The sequence below is a fragment of the Capricornis sumatraensis genome, chromosome 19 (genome assembly GCF_032405125.1).
Source record: "Capricornis sumatraensis isolate serow.1 chromosome 19, serow.2, whole genome shotgun sequence".
Taxonomy (NCBI): domain Eukaryota; kingdom Metazoa; phylum Chordata; class Mammalia; order Artiodactyla; family Bovidae; genus Capricornis; species Capricornis sumatraensis.
In genome coordinates this window covers 75,486,258-75,509,009 of record NC_091087.1, presented here as the reverse complement: position 1 = coordinate 75,509,009, position 22,752 = coordinate 75,486,258, and the positions used below count along the sequence as shown (strand labels likewise).

General features: G+C 51.7%; 1 protein-coding gene across 1 annotated transcript in view; it reads right to left on the bottom strand.

Annotated features, from left to right (window-relative positions):
- Positions 1–22,752, bottom strand: part of TDRD9 (tudor domain containing 9) — a 113,675-nt gene that overhangs the window by 34,824 nt on the left and 56,099 nt on the right. Inside the window, exons 16-31 of the mRNA XM_068991288.1 lie at positions 20,300–20,404; positions 17,999–18,096; positions 17,371–17,502; positions 16,429–16,594; positions 16,276–16,339; positions 16,139–16,202; positions 15,729–15,773; positions 13,146–13,199; positions 10,948–11,064; positions 9,687–9,794; positions 6,448–6,548; positions 4,640–4,813; positions 3,200–3,311; positions 1,915–2,127; positions 1,569–1,658; positions 862–1,122 (exon numbers count right to left, since the gene is read on the bottom strand). Coding sequence (XP_068847389.1) covers positions 862–1,122; positions 1,569–1,658; positions 1,915–2,127; positions 3,200–3,311; positions 4,640–4,813; positions 6,448–6,548; positions 9,687–9,794; positions 10,948–11,064; positions 13,146–13,199; positions 15,729–15,773; positions 16,139–16,202; positions 16,276–16,339; positions 16,429–16,594; positions 17,371–17,502; positions 17,999–18,096; positions 20,300–20,404 — 1,904 coding nt within the window. The remainder of the gene's footprint in view (positions 1–861; positions 1,123–1,568; positions 1,659–1,914; positions 2,128–3,199; positions 3,312–4,639; positions 4,814–6,447; positions 6,549–9,686; positions 9,795–10,947; positions 11,065–13,145; positions 13,200–15,728; positions 15,774–16,138; positions 16,203–16,275; positions 16,340–16,428; positions 16,595–17,370; positions 17,503–17,998; positions 18,097–20,299; positions 20,405–22,752) is intronic.

Genomic DNA, 22,752 nt, shown 5'->3' with positions numbered 1-22,752 from the left:
CTGACTCTTTGCAACCCTGGACATATACAGTCCATGGAATTCTCCAGGCCAGAAGACTGGAGTGGGTAGCCTTTCCCTTCTCCAGGGGATCTTCCCAACCCAGGGATCAAACCCAGGACACCAGCATTGCAGGAGGATTCTTCACCAGCTGAGCCACAAGGGAAGCTTTCAGCCATCAGAGAATCGAAGAGTGACTCAGCGTTTTTGTACAAAATGTCAGCTTCATCCTGGGACTGTGACCAGGACCCCCGGTGCGTTTTCTCAAGTGGAAGCACAAACCCGGCTGGCTCTACGGTGACGTTTTCCTGCTGGTTTGCCCCCTGCCCAACCCAGTACCTCATCCCCACCAGAAATTATAGAAGGAACCACCTTCAACATGAGCCTCAAAGTGGCATCTCAAACTTTCAGATCAAGAAAGGCAGCTTCAGAAATGGTTTTGAAATAAACAGTTGAAAGACATTTTGAAATGTTTCAAATGCTTGAAACAAATATTTTATAAAGGAATTATAAAATTCATTAGGGAGATATATCTTGGAATCCATTTTTTAAAAACTCCCCAAAGAGAGAACATTTTAACATCTAAGTTTCATTCCAAGAAGAAAGAGAAAAAAAAAAACAGCTTCATAACCGGAAACCAAAAAGAACAGTACCTGGCCACCAAATCACCTGGCCACCAAGATTTGGTCTCAAAGAAACTAGAAGACATTCAGGAAGGAACCACAGATCTCAACACACCGATCGCTGTCCAGCCCTGCAGCCCTTGGGATCCTGAGTGCGGGAGAGGCCCCCTCTGCCTCACTTCCCACCCCACCCATGGGCGTACACACGCACACAGGCGCTCCATCCACGGGCAGCACGCACCTTGGACTCGTAGGGCTCCTCGGCCGGCTCGGCGTAGCCCTGGCTGATGAGGATGCTCCGTACGCTGACCGTGTCCTGCAGCCCTGAGGGGAGGTAGGCGTCCACGTGCAGGACGCTGTGCACCATGGAAAAGACCCTCACCAGGAGGGTGCGGCCGCTGACCAGAGCGGAGAAGCGCCGGCCGGCCCCGGCGCTCCAGTGCTCGCCGCACACCAGGCACCTCGCCGACGGCCGCATCTTGCAGATCTTGAACTCCAGGGCCTGCAGGACGGAGGGCAGAGCCGGACCCTCAGCCCCGACGCCACCCAAAGCAGGCCTGGGCGGGGTCTGCACCAGGGACCGTTCCGGGTCCTACTGGAAGCATGTCAGGGTGACCGAGGATGTCATAGGTAAAATCACACGGTTTCGTCAGTCAATGACAAAAAAGCTTAGAATGACTTTTACAAAGCACAGGTGGAAAAGCATTATAAACTTCACTAAGTTTGAAACCCTCCATGTACTTTTAACTTGCTCCAGAAGTACTATTAGCAAAAACATCTACAGCAATATATCTTGGGAAAGAAGCAGAATCGAGACTTGGGGAGTACAACAAAATGAGTGCCTTCCTACTCTGGGTCTTGGCCCAACTGCACGCTGAGAGGCGAGCCCTGACCTCCAAGACCCCTCCAGCTTCACACGCTCAGGCCACAGGAGTGTGTCCCCCTCACCTGAAAGGGCAGCTCAAGGAACCGGCAGGGCATCTCCCTGAGGACGCCCAGCGCCACGCGCGCTCTGTTCCCGTAGTCCACAAAGAACACCTAGAGGAGGCCGGGTGTGCGTCAGCGCAGGCCCGGCCAGGAGCCCAGACGCGGCCGCCCCAGCCCAGCCCGCTCCTCGGGACTCCCAGGACGGGGCGAGGCCTCAGGCCACTGAGGGAAGGCGCTTTCCGTCTGCACCACTTCTCTGATTGTAACTATTTTATATTTAGCTTCCACGTGAAAAGACAAAGGCTTTCTGTCAACTCTGTGAGTCTGCCTCATTTCCGTTTGCGAGATTTATTACAGAGAAACATACCTCGGCAGAATTTCCAGAAACATAGAGGACCTGAGCTCTGAAGTAGCTTTCTTTATCACTGTCGGCGAAGGGAGCCAGGCAAACTTGGTCGGGGTGGGGGTGGACAGGCAGGGGCACCAGCGTGAGGCGGTTTATCTCGGCGGTCAGACTCTTCAGGAACTCCCGGTTCTTCTCATCGGTCCTGTACCCCCAGAAGTGTCCCACTTCAACCACCTAGAGGGGAGGAGGAGGAGACAGGCCCTGCAGAGCATCTCCATCTAGAGGACAGGCGCGCCTGCTGCAGGCCTGACGTGCCCCCCCACCGCAGGTCACAAGCTATATCCCCTGGTCCCTAAGTTCTCCAGGCTTTGAGTCGGTGCTTATGAGAAAACGGGGGTCCCGGTCAAGCGAGGTGAGGGAGTGTGACGCACGCCAGCACTGCAGGCTCTGGGGCCACGTGAGGTCAGGGCTGTTCCATCTGACCCGCCCCCAGGACCCGCCGAGCCCCCAGAGCCCCCACGGGTTCTCTGGGCAAACACCGGCCCCCGGCACGGCGTGGGGCAGAGTGCAGACGGCCTCGCCTGCTGCTGCCACCACACGGCCCAGGCCGCGCTGCTGCAGCCCTCCAGGCGGCAGGAGGCCAGGCTGCTACGGGGAGTCTCCCAGGGAAGGGGACCACGCATTTGCCAGGAAGCCTGCAGCATTTTAACTGAAATTTTATTTTGAAGAAGTAAAAACTACACTCCAGTGAATAATGCTGCCGATGCTGGCTTTGCTGATACAACTGAATTACAGAGGTAAACAGCACCACGCCAGTAACATTCTACCTGCACCTTACTGCTAAAACTGGTGCTTTTCAGCATTTCAAATGTACTGACATTTTAAAAATCAAACTTTGATTCTAGGATGAATATTTGTTTCTTTTTCTGTTACAGCCACGTTTCAATTCAGCAAGTGAGAGTAAGTCAAGCTCACCTAGACTGACTCCAGGTGGCCTTTAACAATGCCCTTAGATGATGCTAGTGTGAGCTGTGAGGGCCCCTCACAGGGAGGTTTCTCCACAGTGAGACACAGGACCACACAGTCCACGGCTGGTCGAATCTGAGGATGAGAGGAGCCATGGACAGAGGGCCAACCTAAGTTATCTGAGGACTGACCCCTCGCTGCTCACGGGCCCAGTGTGGGCGACCAGGGTACACAGGCTGCCTGAGGCCACATCTCCACGTCCACTGCCCCGTGTGTTCAAAGAGATGATTCTAGACAAAGACGACAGAAGAGCTCTAAGGCTGGGTCGCACCACTCTCACCTCTGTGACTTCGACTTCGAGGAGGAGGTCTGTGATGGTCTGCGACTTGTCCAGCGTGCTAAAGGAGACGTGAGTGGGATCGACTGTCTGCTTCCGGAAGTCCACGCTCACCCTGTTAGACACCACTCATCTTAAAAGGCAGCAGAGGTGTTACAAAGAACACGTGTATGCTTACATATGTGAAGTTATTATTTGAACCAGTCCACGGTTACTACAAGAAAAGAAGGTTTTAATGAAATACAGCCAGTGGTGACGAATCGCATCTCATCTCACACAAGAGACTCTGCCGAAGTCCTAGACTGCCCTGGGGCAGGGGGTGCACCCCGCAGGCACACACCACCCTCTACAAACATATGCTAATGCTCAAAACCACCATGGAATTCTGCTTCCAAGGATAGAAATTCTAAATCTGGGAACTGCAAGGTCTCCTGACTTGTGGGTTCGGAGGTGAGTGACCCTGACCTTTAGAAAACCACAAGAATCCACAGCTGTGTCGTGTCACTAGAAAGTCCACGCCTAGGTCATGAGGTCATGTCATTAGAAAACACATACATGGTTTCTAAAACACCCAGTTATCATTCACCCCTTAAAGCAGTAACACAGCAAATGCTAAAATGTGAGGAGATAAAACTCAAGTTTGGGAAAAGGTTTCCTTCTTTTCCTAGTAATTTTATTCTTCCGTAAAGAGGACGGATGAGAGACCCTGACCCGCCTCTGCCCCATCCGCAGACCCGTCTGTTACGTAAGGTGCCTAGGCAGCCAGGCAGCGGGACGGGTGTGCTGCACACGGCCCCAGGCTCAGCGCACCCAGCTGCCACCCTCAGAGTCAGGTCGTCCCACACCAGCCACACTTGGGGCCACACCTCCCCTCCTCCCACCCCTCGGCTTCCGGTCGGGTGCCTCGGGGGCTTACAAGATGACACAGGACTGCAGCTCTGCCGGCTCACCCGAAAGCAGTCCCCGTCAGGGACGCCGAGGGCAGTCAGGCGGGTCCAAGGCGCGCAGAGCCGCCAACTGCGCAGCAGCGCCCCGGGCCAGGCGAGCCCCTGCGCTGCCCACCAGGAGCTCCCAAGGGCGCTGCCATTCGGTGCCAGGTCAGCCCCGCTGAGGGCAAGGAAGAGCCTCTTACGCTTGAGAAAAGGAGTGACGGGAAGGAGGAAGACAGAGGCTGGCACCAGGCTCGGTCCCCTCGACTCAACGGAAAATGACACAGTGGTTCCGCCCACTCCCCCGGCAGCCTTGACGACAGGTGCCACAGCTGTCACACAGGTGCAAGCGCTGAGGTTTGAGAGGTCAAGCGGTGTGTTCAGGCACACACAGCAGCCCCAGGCCAGTGCTAGGAGTGTGCACTTGAGCACAGCTAAGCAGCTGTTCAAAAGCGGTATTTGAGGATGTGTGGGCAGCAGGACGCAGCCGTGCCCACCGGCCTCCTGAGCCTACCTCGTGTTCCGGAGCTTGGACACAGGCCCTCCTTGCACCTTTGCCTCAATCTCCTCTGCAGAGTGGACACTGAGTTCAAGGGATACTTTGAGCTGAGACATCTTGATGGCCATGTACACGGCAGGGAGCGTTTTAAACCTCTCTGTTGGATTGCGTGAAAACTCCACAAAGGCTCTGCTCCACAAATACAGATAAAAAGTAAGCTTATGAGGCGTCTGAAACAGAGGTAAGTGTATATTAATTTTTCTCAAGTTCAGATAAAAGATTTTCAGCTACACCTCTCCTCAGAACTCCCTAGTAACTAACTTCTCATCACAGGGTCAATCAAGAAGATGTATTCAAGAGGAAACTACTCACTTAAGAGCAATAAAAGTTACAATGCTGCTGCTCTGCTCAGTCGCTTCAGTCGTGTCCGACTCTATGCGATTCCACAGACGGCAGCCCAATGGGCTCCACCGACCCTGGGATTCTCCAGGCAAGAACACTGGAGTGGGTTGCCAGTTCCTTCTCCAATGCATGAAAGTGAAAAGTGAAAGTGAAGTCGCTCAGTCGCCTCCGACTCTTAGCGACCCCGCAGACTGCAGCCTACCAGGCTCCTCCGTCCATGGGATTTTCCAGGCAGGAGTACTGGAGTGGGGTGCCACTGATGACGTATCATTAAATTAAAAGCCAGTATCGTCCTCACGTATCATGCAGTATAATGTGAAATAAAGACCGACTTCATGTGGAACGCCCAGCTAAGAAATCTTAATTGTCATCATTGGAACAAAGTGATAGGTCTGTGTTTTTTCTATCTTATTGTAGAATAAAATGCAGAGAAAACCACACAGCTGAGCAGCTCAGTCATCTCTCTGGTGCCCCTCAAACACCCGGTTTATCACAGTGACGCTGAGGCATGGCCTCCACCCGCCCCTTCCTCTGCAGGTAAGAATCAAACGCGCAGTGTGGGTGCCCGCCAGGCACGCCCTGGTATAAATGGGAAAACCCTCTCGTTCACATTTGTTGGTGAATGAATGTCAGAACCGCCCAGGTCAAACACCACACTCAGAAACAGACTCATGACCCTCCAGCCGCTGTCCTGGCGAGCGCAAGCCTGGGGGAGTCGGAGCCCTGAGGTGCTAAGAGCAGCCCACTCAGTCCTTCCACCCCCAGCCTCCTCCCCAGTGCACTGTCCCACCTCAGCTCCATTTCCAGCCCCTCCACTGACCCCCACCTGCCCAGGGCTCCCTTCACACACGTCCATTCCACTCCCACCAGCTGTCTCTAGAAGGTGCCAGGTTTCTCCTTACAGACCACTTCTTTCAAAGACTCTAGACCACCATGATTCTCCCCTTCCCTGAGTGTTCCCAACGCAAGAGGTGGAGCAAGCCGAGCCCGCGACATCCCTCCCCTGCCTCCCCGCCTCCTCCCGCTCCCTCCCCTCGTTGGCTCCCGCTCCTTGTCCGCCAGGTTCTAAATGAAGCAGACAAAGTCTCCCGGGGGCATCTCTGGCGGCCGGCCCACACGTGAAATCTCAGCCAGATACACTCCAGTGCAGTGCACCCCCCGAGCACCAGCCCACACCCCTCACGCTACTGAACACCTTGGGCATCAGACCCGGGACCACACAGCTCGGCTCCTTAAGGAGGAACTCGGCTGAGAGCAGACACACAGCTACATGAACCACAGCTGCGCTTCGAGAGCTGTCCACAGTGGCCCTCTGATGACCCCTTCTCCCACACACCCAGTTTCAAGAACCAGCCCCTGTAAAAATGAACACCTCAAGGCTCTTTCGCAACTGCAGTGGATTACAAACGTTCACTACTTACTTTGCACCATCAAACACGATGGACTTGACTTGGCCACACTGTCTGAAGAGAGACTGCAGCTGTTGGTGGTAGAGAAATCCATAGGGAGGGATATGCTTCAGCTGCAAAACACGGCAGGCATTAGCAGGGGCAGACCCAGAGCCCCCGAGAGTCACCGAGAGTCACCGCGTTCACAGAGCAGGGCGCGCCGTCTCTAACCAGAGAGGTGGGCCCCACAGCAGGACACTGAGGGATTAACGACTGCTGTGGGGAGTAATAACTACGCTCTAATAATACACATTAAACAGAGGCTGGTTCTTCCACATTGTTCAGTCACTCAGTCGTGCCCGACTCTCTGTGACCCCACAGACTACAGCACACCAGGCTTTCCTGGTCCTTCACACCTTCTTCCGGAGCTTGCTCAAACCCATGTCCATCAAGCAGGTGATGCCATCCAACCTTCTCGTCCTCTGTTGTCCCCTTCTCCTCCTGACTTCAATCTTTGCCAGCATCAGGCTCTTTTCTAAGGAGTCAGTTCTTTGCATCAGGAGGCCAAAGTATTGGAGCTTAGGTTTCATCATCAATCCTTCTAATGAATATTCAGGGTTGATTTCCTTTAGGATTAACTGGTTGGATCTCCTTGCAGTCCAAGGGACTCTCAAGAGTCTTCTCCAACACCACAGTTCAAAAGCATCAATTCTTCAGTGCTCAGCCTTCATTATGGTCCAACTCTCACATCCATACATGACTACTGGCAAAACCAAAGCTTTGACTAGACAGACCTTTGTGGGTAAAGTAACGTCTCTGCTTTTTAATATGCTGTCTAGGTTGGTCACAGCTTTTCTTCCAAGGAGCAAGCGTGTTTTAATTTCATGGCTGCAATCACCACCTGCAGTGATTTTGGAGCCCCAAAAAATGAAGTCTGACACTGTTTCCACTGTTTCCCCATCTATTTGCCATGAACTTCATTTTCTGAATGCTGGGTTTTAAGCCAGCTTTTTCACTCTCCTCTTTCACTTTCATCAAGAGGCTTGTTACTTCCTCTTCAATCTCTGCCATAAGGGTGGTGTCATCTGCATAAGATTATTGTCATCTCATAAGATTATTGATATTTCTCCTGGCAATCTTGATTCCAGCTTGTGCTTCTTCCAGCCCAGCGTTTCTCATGTACTCTGCATATAAGCTAAATAAGCAGGGTGACAATATACAGCCTTGATGTACTCCTTTGCCAATTGGGAACCAGTCAACAGACTGGTTCCATGCCCAGTTCTAACAGTTGTTTCTTGACCTGCATACAGACTTCTCAAGAGGCAGGTAAGGTGGTCTGGTATGCTCATTAAGAATTTTCAAGTTCGTTGTAATCCACACAGTCAAAGGCTTTAGCGTAGTCAATGAAGCAGATGTTTTTTTCTGGAATTCTCTTGCTCTTGCTTTTTCTGTGATCCAACGGATGCTGGCAATTTTGATCTCTGGTTCCTCTGCCTTTTCTAAATCCAGCTTGTACATCTGGAAGTTCTCGGTTCACAAACTGTTGAAGCCTAGCTTGGAGAATTTTGAGCATTATCTTGCTAGCAAGTGAAACGAGTGCAATTGTGCAGTAGTTTAAACATTCTTTGGCATTGCCCTTAATCTGGGATTGGAATGAAAACTGATTCTTCCCCATTAAAATAGTCCAGAAGTCCAATATACAAGTTAAGACTTTATTTCACCTTAAAACAACAGAGTAGCCTATATATCTTTGTCAAACATGGCAGGAATGCAGACACCCCTGAGAGGTGGGAGCGGGTCCTCACCCCACAGGCAGCACCCAATCAGGAGGCGCTGGGCAACCCTTCCTTTCCCTCCCCCCACCCCGCCCCTCCCCACACCCGCCCTGCCCTCCCCGCAGGGCCCTCTGGGTTCTGAGCTCTGGCTGTGCACGAAACCCGAAACCCGGAGCCCCTGCCCCACGCCCAGCACAGCTCCACAAGAGGCAGCAGGCAGTGAACAGCGAGGGCTGTGGGCTCGGGTCTGAGTTCAAGTCCTGCCTTGTTCAGCCTCTTTAGGCAAGTCACAGAGCCGCCCTCGGACCCCCAGCCACACCACGAATTAAGGGCGATGACCAATCTCTCACTCAAAGGGTGAAATGCAGAGAAAAATGAGTAAAAAGCAGCCAGCGAAGGCGCTCTCAGAGGACAAGCAGTGCGGCCGCACTAGCAGGGACTCAGCGGTTACGAAGCGCGCGGGAGGGATTCTGGCCCGCAGGGTGCATGGTGGGCAGGCTGCCTGGTGGCTGCAGGAGGCAAGCACAGTCCCACATCCAAAGAGCGTGCTTGGCCCACCACGGCCATCAGGAAGAGCAGAGGCCCAGCCAGGCTTCCCCACCATGGGGCAGAGCTGACGAGCACCTCCGTGGGACAAAGTGCGGTGCTCCTCTGAGACAGCCCCCCCACCGCCACCCCCGCCACCCCCACAGTGTAAACTCCGCTTCTTCACTACCAGAGCGACACAGCCCCGGCAGGGGGAGGAGAAGCCGCGGTGCTGTGGGCTCACCACCCGCCGGGAGCCCTGCCAGGTCTCCACGCCCCCTTAGTAGATGCAGGCTGATGACGCAGCAAAAGCCCACGAAAGCCTGACTCCCACATGCTTCATTTCAGCTGCCGACCCTGAAGTCACCCTGGGCTCAGGTTTGATTAAACACAGAGTCCACCAACGTTGATCCGGTGGTGAGTGCTGTGACTGACCATGAGATTCGCCCAAAGCTCATGTTATTTAAACACTAATTTTCAGGCCACACTTCTAGTTCAGCTTCTGTGGCACGGGGCCTCAAGTCTGAATTTCAAAATAAATAAACACTCTCTAGGCGATTCTGCTACGTGTGAATAGGGATCAGAGTTTAAATCGCAGAACAAAGTTGCCTACCAAATAACCCTTTACGCTTTGCGTAAAATGAAGTTATTAACCGCCTGGTCTTAAATTTATGGAGAAGTATCTTAAATCCTTCAAAACGAGATGGGGCACGCAAGGTTGGCCTTGAGCACTTCACTCCACCAGGCTTCCTTCCTTCAGGCCAGGTCTGCGAGACAGGAACCAGCGGAGGCGAGGGAAAAGGCCAGACAAGCCATGAAATTCACTTTAGGGGAAGAAAGTCCACTAAGCATTTATACAAACAGAGACAAAGGGGACATAAAGTGCTCCGCAGTGGCCACACTGGAGTGATGCCTGTCTGAAAACCGAGCGCCCAGTCTCCGCCCAGGGAAGGTCGCTGTCTCTCCACCTACCACGACGGTCGTCTTTGGGTCTTTGCCTGCCAGCTCCCTCATGGCTATCTCTTCGTCAGGCTGCCCGAAAGTAAAGTAATTTGGATAAAAAGCACCTGCCAACACAACCTGGAAGACAGACGCATTTTCATGAAGCAGCAGCATGATTTTATCACGCTGTCTCATTAATAAACTGATCTCATCCCACAACGACACCCACAATTTAAAAGGTGAGTTAGCATTTCCTAAAACCTGGGCCTTTAACCAATCAGCAGAAAGTCACGATGCTGGTTACTTCCCCGTAACAGAAACACCTTCTACAAGATCATTCCTCCAAGGAGCCTGACTATTTCTCAGAATGAGGTTTAGGGACTTCCCCAACAGTCCAGTAGTTAAGACTCCACTCTCCCAATCCAGGGGACACAGGTTCGATCCCTGGTTGGGTAACTAAGATCCCACAAGCCACACTGCGCAGCTAGAAAAAAAGAATGAGGTTTAGAAAACAGAGGTGAGTTGAACGAAGACACAAATGATTGCACACACAGGGCCCTGGGGGCTAGCCAGCATTTTCTACCTTCTTCTCAACGTACTGCCTTTCATGGGTCAGGCCTTCTCCAAAATGTTCAGGTAAAGTTACAGTTGGGGCACACAGACTCAGAGCAGCAGGCCTGCCTTCAACGTTCACTTCTAAAAAGCACTCTGCAAAGAGCCGCTTCTTCAGCTGAAAACATGCCATTTGAAACCAACACCCAAGGAAGACTGTCCCAACCTTAATTTGACATTGGTTTCCCAGCCGCCTCCAGGTTACAAGATCCCAACTCTGTATGCGTCAGCCAACACACGGGCGCAGGACAAGACCTCCTCTTCCTCGGAGCCCTGAGTTAGAAGCACTGACTGCCTTTCCAGGATACACTTCCCTCTACACATGCCTAGAAGGCTCTATCCAACAAGGGAATCTGATCGTGGCCTCCAAAGTTAAAATAACTTTTTGATGCAGGGTAAAAGCAACGTAATATTAACAGCAATTTTACTTTCTTAAAAGCCAAAATAAAAGGATCTCTCTAGAAGCAGTAAAGACAGCACTCTTCAGAAACATTCCTTCAGAGATCAGAACTGGGTTTGGATCATCAACTCCTATTCTCCAACACAGTGTGAACACTGGGCATCTAGGATCTCCTGTGAGATATAATTTGTATCAGAAAAGGGGAGCAAGCACTTTCACAGCCGTGAGACCAAAGGTGCAGAAGAAACCAGGAAAAGACATCCGGGCACTCCCAGGTACCTGCAGGATGAATCTCTGCTTGTACGTGTACTCCTGGTCCATGACAGGCCGCCGGGAATCAACATACATGTTGAACTGTGAGATCCTAGTCTTCAGTTCTTCGTATAACTCAGCCACCTAAGAAAAACAGGTTGACAGATGGTGTCTCCAGGTGACCTCTCCAGGTGGCCATGCTATTCAGGGTAGTGGCAGCACTTGGAAAGCAGCCCACACTGGGGAATGCTGCTACGCCTATGGGCAGAACCCTGCAGCCACTGAGAGCCACAGTGATGAAGACGGATTAACAAAGGATGGGAAAGACACACAACGCAGTGTCACGAACAACAGGACACAACCCCAACTTATAAACACACACAGGAAACCGCTGCAGACGCACACAAAGGCACCAACGGTGTCAGAGGAGCCAGACACCATGACCACAGCCCTCGCTTCCAGTCCTTGGCACACTTCCACAATCTCTTGCCATAAGTATATACTGCTGCTTTGTGATTAAACACAACGGCCACACAGTCACCCTGAACAAAACAAACCTCTTCAGTTTAAATAGAATCGTCTGACGTAAAATCATTTCATCACACTTCAAATGTATACACACAAGAATACACAAATCCAAACACCTATGAATGCATCATAAATTAACTTTCCACAAAATTCTCTCAGTAAGTGACAATAAGGAAAAAACTATACAAGTTTTTATACAGTTGCAAAGGTAACTGGAAAAAGACTACAAAAAGGAACGGTAAGGACGGAAACGCTTAGAAATCCTGCCCTATGAGGAGAGGAGGAGAGCCTGGGGACACAGGAAGGGCCCAGCCTGGCCACTTCCACACTCACTACTGAAATCACCGAGAAGGCTGCAAGAAATACAGCTTGTCTAATTAAAAACCAATTTAAATTTATGCAAGTCACCTTTTCTGACCAAAATGCAATAAAAATCAAAATATTAACAACAAAGCAAGATACCTAAAGATATTTCTTTCTACCTAGAAACTCAAAGACTCTTCTAAAAGACCCTGAGTCAAGGAGAAAGCCAACAGTGAAATGAGCCTCAGACAGGGATAGCAGTGAGCTCCCTACAGCTGGGAGCGAGTGCGCATCCCTACATGGGATGTCAAAGACCAACGGACCCCAACCGCTCACAGGGAAACTCGCAGCTTCAACTGCTTTAACTAGAAAGGCTGAAAGTGCATCCCACTCCAATATTCTTGCCTGGGAAATCCCATGGACAGAGGAGCCTGGCAGGCTACAGTCCACAGGATCTCAAAAGAGTCAGACCTGACCTAGAAAGACTGAAAGTGATAATAAGTTAAATTCTCATCTCTGTAACACTAAAAAAGTAAACCTGAGAAAAACTAAATTAATGGAACAAAAGCCAAAGTCAATCCATTGAAATCTTTTACCTTTCCTCTCCCGCAAAACACCTGCACAGCAAAACTGTCAAATCAAACCAAGAGTAAGTTCTCTGAAAATACAATAAAGCAGACACAGCATCTTGCAAACCGGTGCAGTAGAGGACCTAAGTCAGCAGGCCCAGCTGGCCACGTCCTGGCCATTCCAAAGGAAGGTTTGGCTCCCGGCAGGTCACCTCTGGGTCCCTGGCATATCCTGCCTCTAAGAGCGTCTTTGTTCAGCTGAGGCCTTTGTTCAGCAGGAACGCAACAAGCAGTTCATGGAGCAACGTGACATCGTGGGGGCGGGGGGCAAGGGGCCTGGGCCACATGGTATCAATGTGACCTTCAGAGGTGCTGCAAACTAAGTCAGTAAGGTCAACCAGGTGAGCACCCCGACCACGTAACCAACCCTCAACACAAGCCTGCACGCCAAGGCCCAGAGAGCCTCCCCAGCCTGCAGAGTCTCCTGCAGGCTGTCGGCACCCACGCTGCCCAGCAGGCCCTGCCACGAGAGGCTGCCTGTGCGCCGACACCTGGTCTCTCCTGGTCCCTCCCCACCCGCCTTGCACCTTTGCTGGTCTTCATCTGTGTCCTTTCGCTGTAACAAACTGTAACTGTGACCACAACACATCAGTTCTACTAACGCTGGACACAGGATGTACTTCCTGGAAGGCTCACTGCTACCCATGGGGTCGCGAAGAGGGCCACACGACTGAGCAACTAAGCACAGCACAGTACAGCACCCTGTGTAGTGCTGGTACTTGATAAACGCCACCTTTACTTTCATTCAAAGAATATACAACTTACCTCTCTAATTCTCTTGATCTGAATGTAATTTAACCGTCCCCAGTCAAGTTCGTCCTTTAAATACACAAAAGCATAATATTCACTATTAGTGTAACAAACTAGAACTGATACACCTACTGTAACATACATCTCTCACGAGGAAGGGCATACACCGGCAGGAGCAGCGCCGGCCGGCTCTCCTTCCGGTCAGCCACACAGGCGCGTCCGCCCCCTTGCAGCCCCACGGACTGCAGCACCCCAGGCCTCCCTGTCCAGCACCAACTCCTGGACTGTGCGCAAACCCATGTCCATCGAGTCGGTGATGCCATCCAACCATCTCATCCTCTGTCGTCCCCTTCTCCTCCTGCCTTCAATCTTTCCCAGCATCAGGGTCTTTTTCAATGAGTCAGCTGTTTGCATCAGGTGGCAAAAGTATTGAAGTTTCATCTTTAGCATCAGTCCTTCCAATGAATATTCAGAACTGATTCCCTTTAGGATGGACTGGTTGGATCGCCATGCTGTCCAAGGGACTCTCAAGAGTCTTCTCCAACACCACAGTTCAAAAGCATCAATTCTTTAGTGCTCAGCTTTTTCTGTGGTCCAACTCTCACATCCATATATGACCACTGGAAAAACCACAGCTTTGACGATACAGACCTTTCTTGGTAATGTCTCTGCTTTTTAATACGCAGTCTAGGTTGGTCATAGCTTTTCTTCCAAGGAGCAAGTGTCTTTTAATTTCATGGCTGCAGTCACCACCTGCAGTGATTTTGGAGCCCAAAAAAATAAAGTTTGTCACTGTTTCCATTGTTTCCCTATCTGTTTGCCATGAAGTGATGAGACCAGATGCCCTGATTTTCATATTTTGAATGCTGAGCTTTAAGCCAGCTTTTTCACTCTCCTCTTTCACCTTCATCAAGAGGTTCTTTAGTTCTTCTTCGCTTTCTGCCATAAGGGTGGTGTCATCTGCATATCTGAGGTTGTTGATATTTCTCCCGGCAATCTTGATTCCAGCTTGTGATTCATCCAGCCTGGCATTTCTCACGATGTACTCTGCATATAAGTTAAATAAGCAGGGTGACAATATACAGCCTTGACGTACTCTTTTCCGATTTGGAACCAGTCCAGGGTTCCATGTCCAGATCTAACTGTTGCTTCTTGATCTGCGTACAGATTTCTCAGGAGGTAAGTAAGGTGGTCTGGTATTCTCATCTCTAAGAATTTTCCAGTTTGTTGTGATCCACTCTGTCAAAGGCTTTAGTGTAGTCAATGAAACAGATGATTTTCTGAAATTCGCTTGCTTTTTCTACGATCCAGCAGATGTTGGCAATTTGATTTCTGGTTCCTCTGCCTTGTCTAAATATAGGTTGTGCATCTGGAAGTTCTCAGTTCGTGTACTGTTGAAGCCTAGCTTGGAGAATTTTGAGCATTGCTTTGCTAGCATGTGAGATGAGTGCAATTGTGTGATAGTTTTAACATTCTTTGGCATTGCCTTTCTTTGGGATTGGGATGAAAACTGACCTTTTCCAGTCCTGTGTCCACCACCAAGTTTTCCAAATTTGCTGATATACTGAGTGCAGCACTTTCACAGCATCATCTTTTAGGATTTGAAATAGCTCAGCTGGAATTCCATGACCTCCACTAGCTTTGTTCGTAGTGATGCTTCCTAAGGCCCACTTGACATCGCATTGCAGGATGTCTGGCTCTAGGTGAGTGATCACAGCATCGTGGTTATCTGGATCATTAACATCTTTTTTGTACACTTCTTCTGTGTATTCTTGCCATCTCTTCTCAATCTCTTGCTTCTGTTAGGTCCATACTGTTTCTGGCCTTTACTGTGCCCACCTTTGCATGAAAAGTTCCCTTGGTATCTCTAATTTTCTTGAAGAGATCTCCAGTCTTTCCCATTCTATTGTTTCCCTCTATTCTTTGCACTGATCACTTAGGAAGGCTTTCTTATCTCTCCTTGCTATTCTTTGGAACTCTGCATTCAGATGGATTTATCTTTCATTTTGTCCTTTGCCTTTCACTTCTCCTCTTCCCTCAGCCACGTCTAAGGCATCCTCAGACAACCATTTTGCCTTTTTGCATTTATTCTTCTTGGGCTGACTGTCTACACAATGGCTTTCATGAGTAACTCAGGCAGTTGCTCTAAGGATGCATCTGGGCAAAGCAAATTTACACACACATATCTATTAGCAACCTTTTGAACACACTCAGTTTAAAAGGAGAACAAAACCTGACTGCACCCACCCCAAAAAACGAAGGCTTTCAGGCTGGTTTTTCCAAGCCCACTATGGAACACACGGCTGAAGCAGCAGATGGAAAGCCTCGAGCCCCTCCACTCTAAGCAGCAGCCCAGGCGTGGCCCCCAGGCCTGTGGTCCCGGCAGCTGCCGGGGCTCCTGACATGGAAGGGTCATTCTTGGAGGTGGGCGGCAGGCAGCATGGCTACACACAGGCCCCGCCACCTCCAGGAGCTGGCCACTCCAACAAGCCGGGGGCTGCCGGTTCACACGTGGCAGTGAGGCTGAGCGAGGGGGACCCAGGAAGCTCCCGGGGCGCCAGCAGTCACAGCCGAGAAACTCAGGGAATAGCCACTGACCTTTGGGTGCCGCAGCTCCCCTCTCTGCCTGCAGGTCTGCCACGCCTACAAAGAAACCATCAGGTTCAAAATTCTTTCCCAACCATAGACAATTTACAGATTTGTTCTTTCTTTTTGAAAATTATCAAAGTATGATAACACATTTATAGACTTGGAAAATAGAGAGCAAAATTAACATATAGTTCCACTATATACTAAAATTATTCTTTTAAGTGGGTGAATTAGGATTTTTAAGTGGGAGGTTTTTTTTCAGTCAACTTCATAGACTCAGACTCCCATCCTGACATACTTCTCCCAAAAGTTTGTTTAGTCTCAGGGGTCAGTCACACTAAAAACACTTCTGACGGAGACAGGCACAGGGCGTGAAGTGTCCTGACATCTGCAGTCGCTGCTTTCGGAGCTGGACTTACTCTAAAGGCTTCAACAAGTGCAATACAGTCACTCCTGCTACTGCCAGCGAAATTCACTTTGTTCCTATAAACAGAAACAAAACATGTCACTTGCTCCCATTAAAACACAGTGGCTTAAAAGTATGAGAGTTAAATACCTATATCCATCAAGATGCTGCCTAAAAGGCATCGCAAAAAAATTCTTCAAGGAAAGAGATGCCGCTATCAAGAGAATAAATAAAGACAATGTGAGATTCTCAGAAGGGCCTCTCCTTACACCCTCCGTCACCACCTGGCCGCTGCACACTCACCGATGATAAGACACTCGTCCAGACACCCGAACACGTGTCCGAGGACTATGAGCTTGCCGAGCTGCTGACTGACAGGAAGCTGGGCTAGAACCCTTCCTAGGAAGGTCAGCTCGCCATCGTGGGGGTTGTCGTCTTCTCTCTGCCCGCTCACCGCAAGCGCGCCTACCTTCAGGAAACAAAGCAGGGCCGTCAGCACGCGCGGCTTTGCTCACGCCCTTCTTCCCTCAGGCCGGGAGTTTAAGACAGTGACCAACTGTGGATGAGCAAGGTTCCCAACAGCCTCTGAGTCAGCTTACCAAAGACTGAGACTAAAGGTTTTTTTTGAAACCGTGAACGCCATTTCATTATTTCCACATAACTCACAGGCTAACGAACGTGGCAGGCCCAATCCCAAATATCCAGCCGCCGCATCATTCACAGCCAGATGGAGCAGACCCCGTGCAGAGAAAGATGTCCTCAGCTGGATGGAGCATGGTTTATGGACACCCAAGCAAGTACGAGAGGCACCCCAAGGCCAAGGGCTGGAGGCAGACGCACATAGCCGGCAGACAGGGGCGCCCAGCTGGGCTGCCCGGGGCAGGGGCAGGGGCAGAGCCAGAGCTCACGGCAGAAGCAGAGCCTCCAGCGCCAGGAAGGAGAAGGCGGGGGAGAGGGCTCCTGCGGCCGGAGCCGGGGAACAGCCCCGCACAGGGGCTTCTCAGCAAACAGCAAGCCTGGCGGGGGGTGTGTGATGGGTGGTGAGAGAGCCGGAGCTTCTAACAAAGCTGGTCTGAACTATATAAATCTGGAATCGACTGGTTAGTCATGAATGCCTAGCCAAGCAAACACTGACTATTTACAACCATCAAAATACCTTAAAGATAATCCACATTATGGAACCTATAAAATTCACCCAAAAAATCTTAGCTTTTCCCAGCACGAACAAGTATGAGAGGGTCCTACCTCCTTGAGCAGAAGGATGGTGCGTTCAATGTCACTCAGACTAGGTGGAGAAAGGGCCGTGGCCAGCAGGGCCCTGGGCTCACCCATGTCAAGTAACTTCACCTTCAATATTGTGCTTCCTAATGGACAACGCTGAAAAGAACAGAACTTGAGTTTAGAAACAGAAAAATCAGTAAATCCACGCAGAGGAAGCAGCGCACGAGAGAAGGTAAAGAGAATTCACAAAGGAAACCAGCAAGAGGCAGAGGGCTGGGCAGAGGAGAGAGAGGCCGGGGATGGAGAGACGTGGGAGAGCAGGAGCGGGGGACAGATGGGAGGACGGGCGACAGAGGGGTCAGAGCGCGAGGGGAGGGCAGGGCAGGAGCAGCGGAGCGGCGGCGGCGGCGGCGCAGACGGAAGGTGCGCACGGGGCGGCTGGGCACAGCGCTCCTCAGGCCAGCCCCTGGCACGGCGCGACCCCCTCAGGGGCCTGGGGCCCAGGCGATGAAGGCAGTACTGGCATTAAACGACCCTGGTCACAAGTGACGTTTCCAAGGTCAAAATTATATGACACTTAAAATACACTCCTTAGACTGTTGGGTAAAACTGTCCATAAAAACCAACTATGAAGATGACCAAAGTTCGTTACCAACATCTCAGGGATGACGTGGTTGGGGATGGAGTTGTCCCAGAAATCCTTGTGCACGAGTCTGTAACAGTATCCTTTAGACACCCGTCCAGCGCGGCCTTCAAAGGGGGAACATTCGAAAGCTGGCATTAGTTACTTTAACATAAGCATAAAGGCATGTTTCAGAATAACCATTAAATACTAAGGAAAACTCTGTCATCCTCTACCAAACCAGGTCAGTAAAAACTTCAGAATAGGGCTGTGTTAGAAGCAACCTTATACACAGAAATTAAGTGCTAACTTGTACTCAGCACAGCATCAAATGCACATTTCCAAAGCCTACCACGTTGGCCCCAGAATGTGACAGCAATCAGAGCATGATAAACACCACAGCTCTCCTGCAAGCACATAGTTCACACTGATAATCAAGCCGGCAGAGAAGCCTCGTCACGCCCAGTGGATGGGCTGGCTGTGCCCTGTCCCCACAGCCGTGCGGAAGCGTCCGCCCTTCACGACGACTTCACACGACTTGAGTGTGCAGAGCTCAGAAGCAGGCCCGGCCCGTGGAGACTGGCCGATCAACAGCTCTTCTCTTGCGATGGGATCGCTTGCGCCATGAAAACTGCTTTATCCAAAAACAGGATAAAATCTAAAAGCGCGGAAGGCGGGGAGGGAGCTTCTTCATGAATACTCGCTTTTAAAAAGTGGGGCAGCAAGGGAGGTGCCTGTGGAGCCTGGACCCCTGCCCTTTATGCTCCCCCCACCCCGGGAATCCGCCCCCCTTGCCACCAGGAGACTGAGTGGAGAGTCCAGGCTTCTGCTCCCACCCCCATCCCACCCCCGTATCTTCAGGCAGTACTGCACATGGAAAACCCCAAGGTAATGACGAAGCCAAATGCACGACTCCTAGAACCAACAAGCGAAATCAGCAAGTCACAAGACTCAACAGCAGCACAGAAAGTTAGCCACCTCTATACACCAGAAACGAACACGTGGAAACCAGACTGAACAACGCCGTCACAATCACTGCAGTCCCGCCAATTAAAGTGAATACTTAGACACAGAGCTAGCAAAACGGCTCCCTGGCGGCTCTGAAGGTAAAAAACCTGCCTGCAATGCAAGAGGCCAGGGCGCAATCCCTGGGTCGGGAAGATCCCTGGGGAAGGAAATGGCAACCCACTCCAGTATTCTTGCCTAGAGAATTCCATGGACAGACAAGCCTGGCAGGCTGCGGTCCACGAGATCACAAAGAGCTGACGTGACTGAGTGATAACACTTCCTAGGGAAACACATGCAGCATCTGTCTGCTGAAAATGACGCAATGCAGTTGAAGACGTCACAGGCAACCTGAATGAAGGGGGACACACAGCGTTCAGGGACAGGCAGACGCAGATCCCCACACACTCATGCTCAGGCTTAGCACAGGTCCTAGCAGCGCCACGGGCAGCTCCTGCGTATGCGCACATCACTCCCAAGTCTGCACAGAAAGGCAAAGCGTGACACAACAGCTAGAACAACCTGGAGAAGGGAGAATGGAGGGGCAGGAATCCATCTGCTTCATGTTAAGTCTCACTATGCAGTGATCGAGACAGTGTGTTCTTGGTGGAGGAAAAAGAGACAAGAGAGCATAATGAAGACGCAAAAACAGTCCCAGACAAGTGCAGCCCGCGGTGCTCACAGAGGTGCGCACGCCCTTCACCACGAGGACGACGGCGGCACTGGGACACTCTGCATCCAGACAAACCACACATCGTCAATGAAAACTGACTAAACGGATCACAGACACACAGGCAAAAACCCACCTGTGAAACTTCTACAAGAAAACAAGCAGAAACACCTTTGCAATCTAGGCTAGGTGAATTGTTCTTATATGACATCTTAAGCATGATTCATAAAAAGAAAAACTGAAATCAATAAACCAAACCACACCAAAATGTAACTTCTTTTCTATGAAATACCCTGTTAAGAAGAGTAAAAGACAAAATACACACTGGGGGAAATACAGGAAGCCCTCTACAGACGACCCTTCAAGCTGTAAACTTTCCAAGGTGAGAGTGTAAGTGCCAGCGTTCGCACCCTGGCACTGTGCAAGGTGGCCACACGCTCCCGGTGGGCATGCCAATGCGCTCAGCTGTTCAGTGGAGAGGAGGCTCAGGCATGTCAACAGAGTCTGACGGTGTGAGATGCTGTTGCTTATACGTAAAACTGGTTCCAGTAAAGGTGATCTCTGATTAAGACCAAACATACAAACAGCAAAAACCTTAAAAGGACACCCAGTGTGTCACCAGGCCCCGGGGCTGTGCTGGAACGCAAGCGCCTTACCTTTCCTCTGCTCACAGCTGGTCTTAGAGGCCCAGCTCAACCGTAGACTCTGGTAATTCGTGTCTTCATCACAAACCAGAGTTCTGGTCAAACAGAAATCTATAACTGTCATAAGAAAGGGAATGTGAATACCAGGCTAGCAAGAAGCAACCGTAACGATCGGTGCAGAGTAGTAAGTCAGCTTACAGAGCACACAGCCTTAGACCTGGCGCACCCAGCAGCCTCTGGAGAAGACCAGCCACTCCCCACTGCCCAGGGCAGGGCCGCGGTGCGCGCACAGCAGCCTCTGGAGAAGACCAGCCACTCCCCACTGCCCAGGGCAGGGCCGCGGTGCGCGCACAGCAGCCTCTGGAGAAGACCAGCCACTCCCCACTGCCCAGGGCAGGGCCGCGGTGCGCACACAGCAGCCTCTGGAGAAGACCAGCCACTCCCCACTGCCCAGGGCAGGGCCGCGGTGCGCACACAGCAGCCTCTGGAGAAGACCAGCCACTCCCCACTGCCCAGGGCAGGGCCGCGGTGCGCACACAGCAGCCTCTGGAGAAGACCAGCCACTCCCCACTGCCCAGGGCAGGGCCGCGGTGCGCACACAGCAGCCTCTGGAGAAGACCAGCTACTCCCCACTGCCCAGGGCAGGGCCGCGGTGCGCACACAGCAGCCTCTGGAGAAGACCAGCTACTCCCCACTGCCCAGGGCAGGGCCGCGGTGGCCACGCGCTCCTCCTATGGACCGGGCGTCCGGACAGAGGGAAGACTGCCGCTCCGAGCCCCTGTGCACAGGGAGCCGGTGCGGGCTGCACCCCAGCCTCCCGGGACTCGCAGCCGCGCAGCACAGCTGAAGCGGGGACAGTCAGGTCTCAGCCGTGTGCGTCTGTGTGTGTGTGTATACAGTCACGTCTCAGCCATGTGTGTGCATGCGTGTGTGTGTACAGTCAGGTCTCAGCCATGTGCGTGTGTGTGTGTACAGTCAGGTCTCAGCCATGTGCGTGTGTGTGTGTGTGTGTATACAGTCACGTCTCAGCCGTGTGCATGTGTGTGTGTGTGTGTGTGTGTGTGTGTATACAGTCAGGTCTCAGCCGTGTGTGTGTGTGTACAGTCAGGTCTCAGCCCTGTGTGTGTGTGTGTGTGTGTATACAGTCAGGTCTCAGCTCTGTGCGTGTGTGTGTACAGTCAGGTCTCAGCCGTGTGTGTGTGTGTGTGTGTGTCTGTGTACAGTCAGGTCTCAGCCGTGTGTGTGTGTGTGTGTACAGGCAGGGCTCAGCCCTGTGGGTGTGTGCGTATAGTCAGGTCTCAGCCATGTGCGTGTGTGTGTGTACAGTCAGGTCTCAGCCGGGTGCGTGTGTGTGTGTTCAGTCAGGTCTCAGCTGTGTGTGCGTGTGTGTGTGTGTGTACAGTCAGTCTCAGCCGTGTGTGTGTGTGTACAGTCAGGTCTCAGCTGTGTGTGTGTGTGTACAGTCAGGTCTCAGCCCTGTGCATGTGTGTGTGTATGTGTATGTACAGTCAGTCTCAGCCATGTGTGTGTGTGTACAGTCAGGTCTCAGCTGTGTGCATGTGTGTGTACAGTCAGGTCTCAGCTGTGTGCGTGTGTGTGTACAGTCAGGTCTCAGCCGTGTGTGTGTGTCTGTGTACAGTCAGGTCTCAGCCGTGTGCGTGTGTGTGTGTACAGTCAGGTCTCAGCTGTGTGTGTGTGTGTGTGTGTGTGTGTGTGTGTACAGTCAGGTCTCAGCCCTGTGGGTGTGTGTGTACAGTCAGGTCTCAGCCCTGTGGGTGTGTGTGTATAGTCAGGTCTCAGCCATGTGCGTGTGTATGTATACAGTCAGGTCTCAGCTGTGTGTGTGTGTGTGTGTGTGTGTGTACAGTCAGGTCTCAGCCGTGTTGTGTGTGTGTCTGTGTACAGTCAGGTCTCAGCCGTGTGTGTGTGTACAGTCAGGTCTCACCTGTGTGTGTGTGTGTGTGTGTGTGTGTGTGTGTGTACAGTCAGGTCTCAGCCCTGTGGGTGTGTGTGTATAGTCAGGTCTCAGCCGCGTGCGTGTGTGTGTGTACAGTCAGGTCTCAGCCGTGTGTGTGTGTGTGTGTGTGTGTGTGTGTACAGTCAGGTCTCAGCCGTGTGTGTGTGTGTGTGTGTGTGTACAGTCAGGTCTCAGCCATGTGTGTGTGCGTGTCTGTGTACAGTCTGGTCTCAGCCCTGTGGGTGTGTGTGTATAGTCAGGTCTCAGCCATGTGTGTGTGTGTGTGTAAAGTCAGGTCTCAGCCATGTGCGTGTGTGTGCGTACAGTCAGGTCTCAGCCGTGTGTGTGTGTGTGTGTGTGTGTGTGTGTGTGTGTGTGTAGGGGGGGGCGCGCCTGCTCCGTTTCTGTGTCAGGGTCCTCCCCTCTAACACCCGGGGACAGGGCCCGTGCTGCTCTCCCCATGCCCCAGGCCCAGCACAGAGCAGGCAGGCTCCGCGTGGGAAGGGGG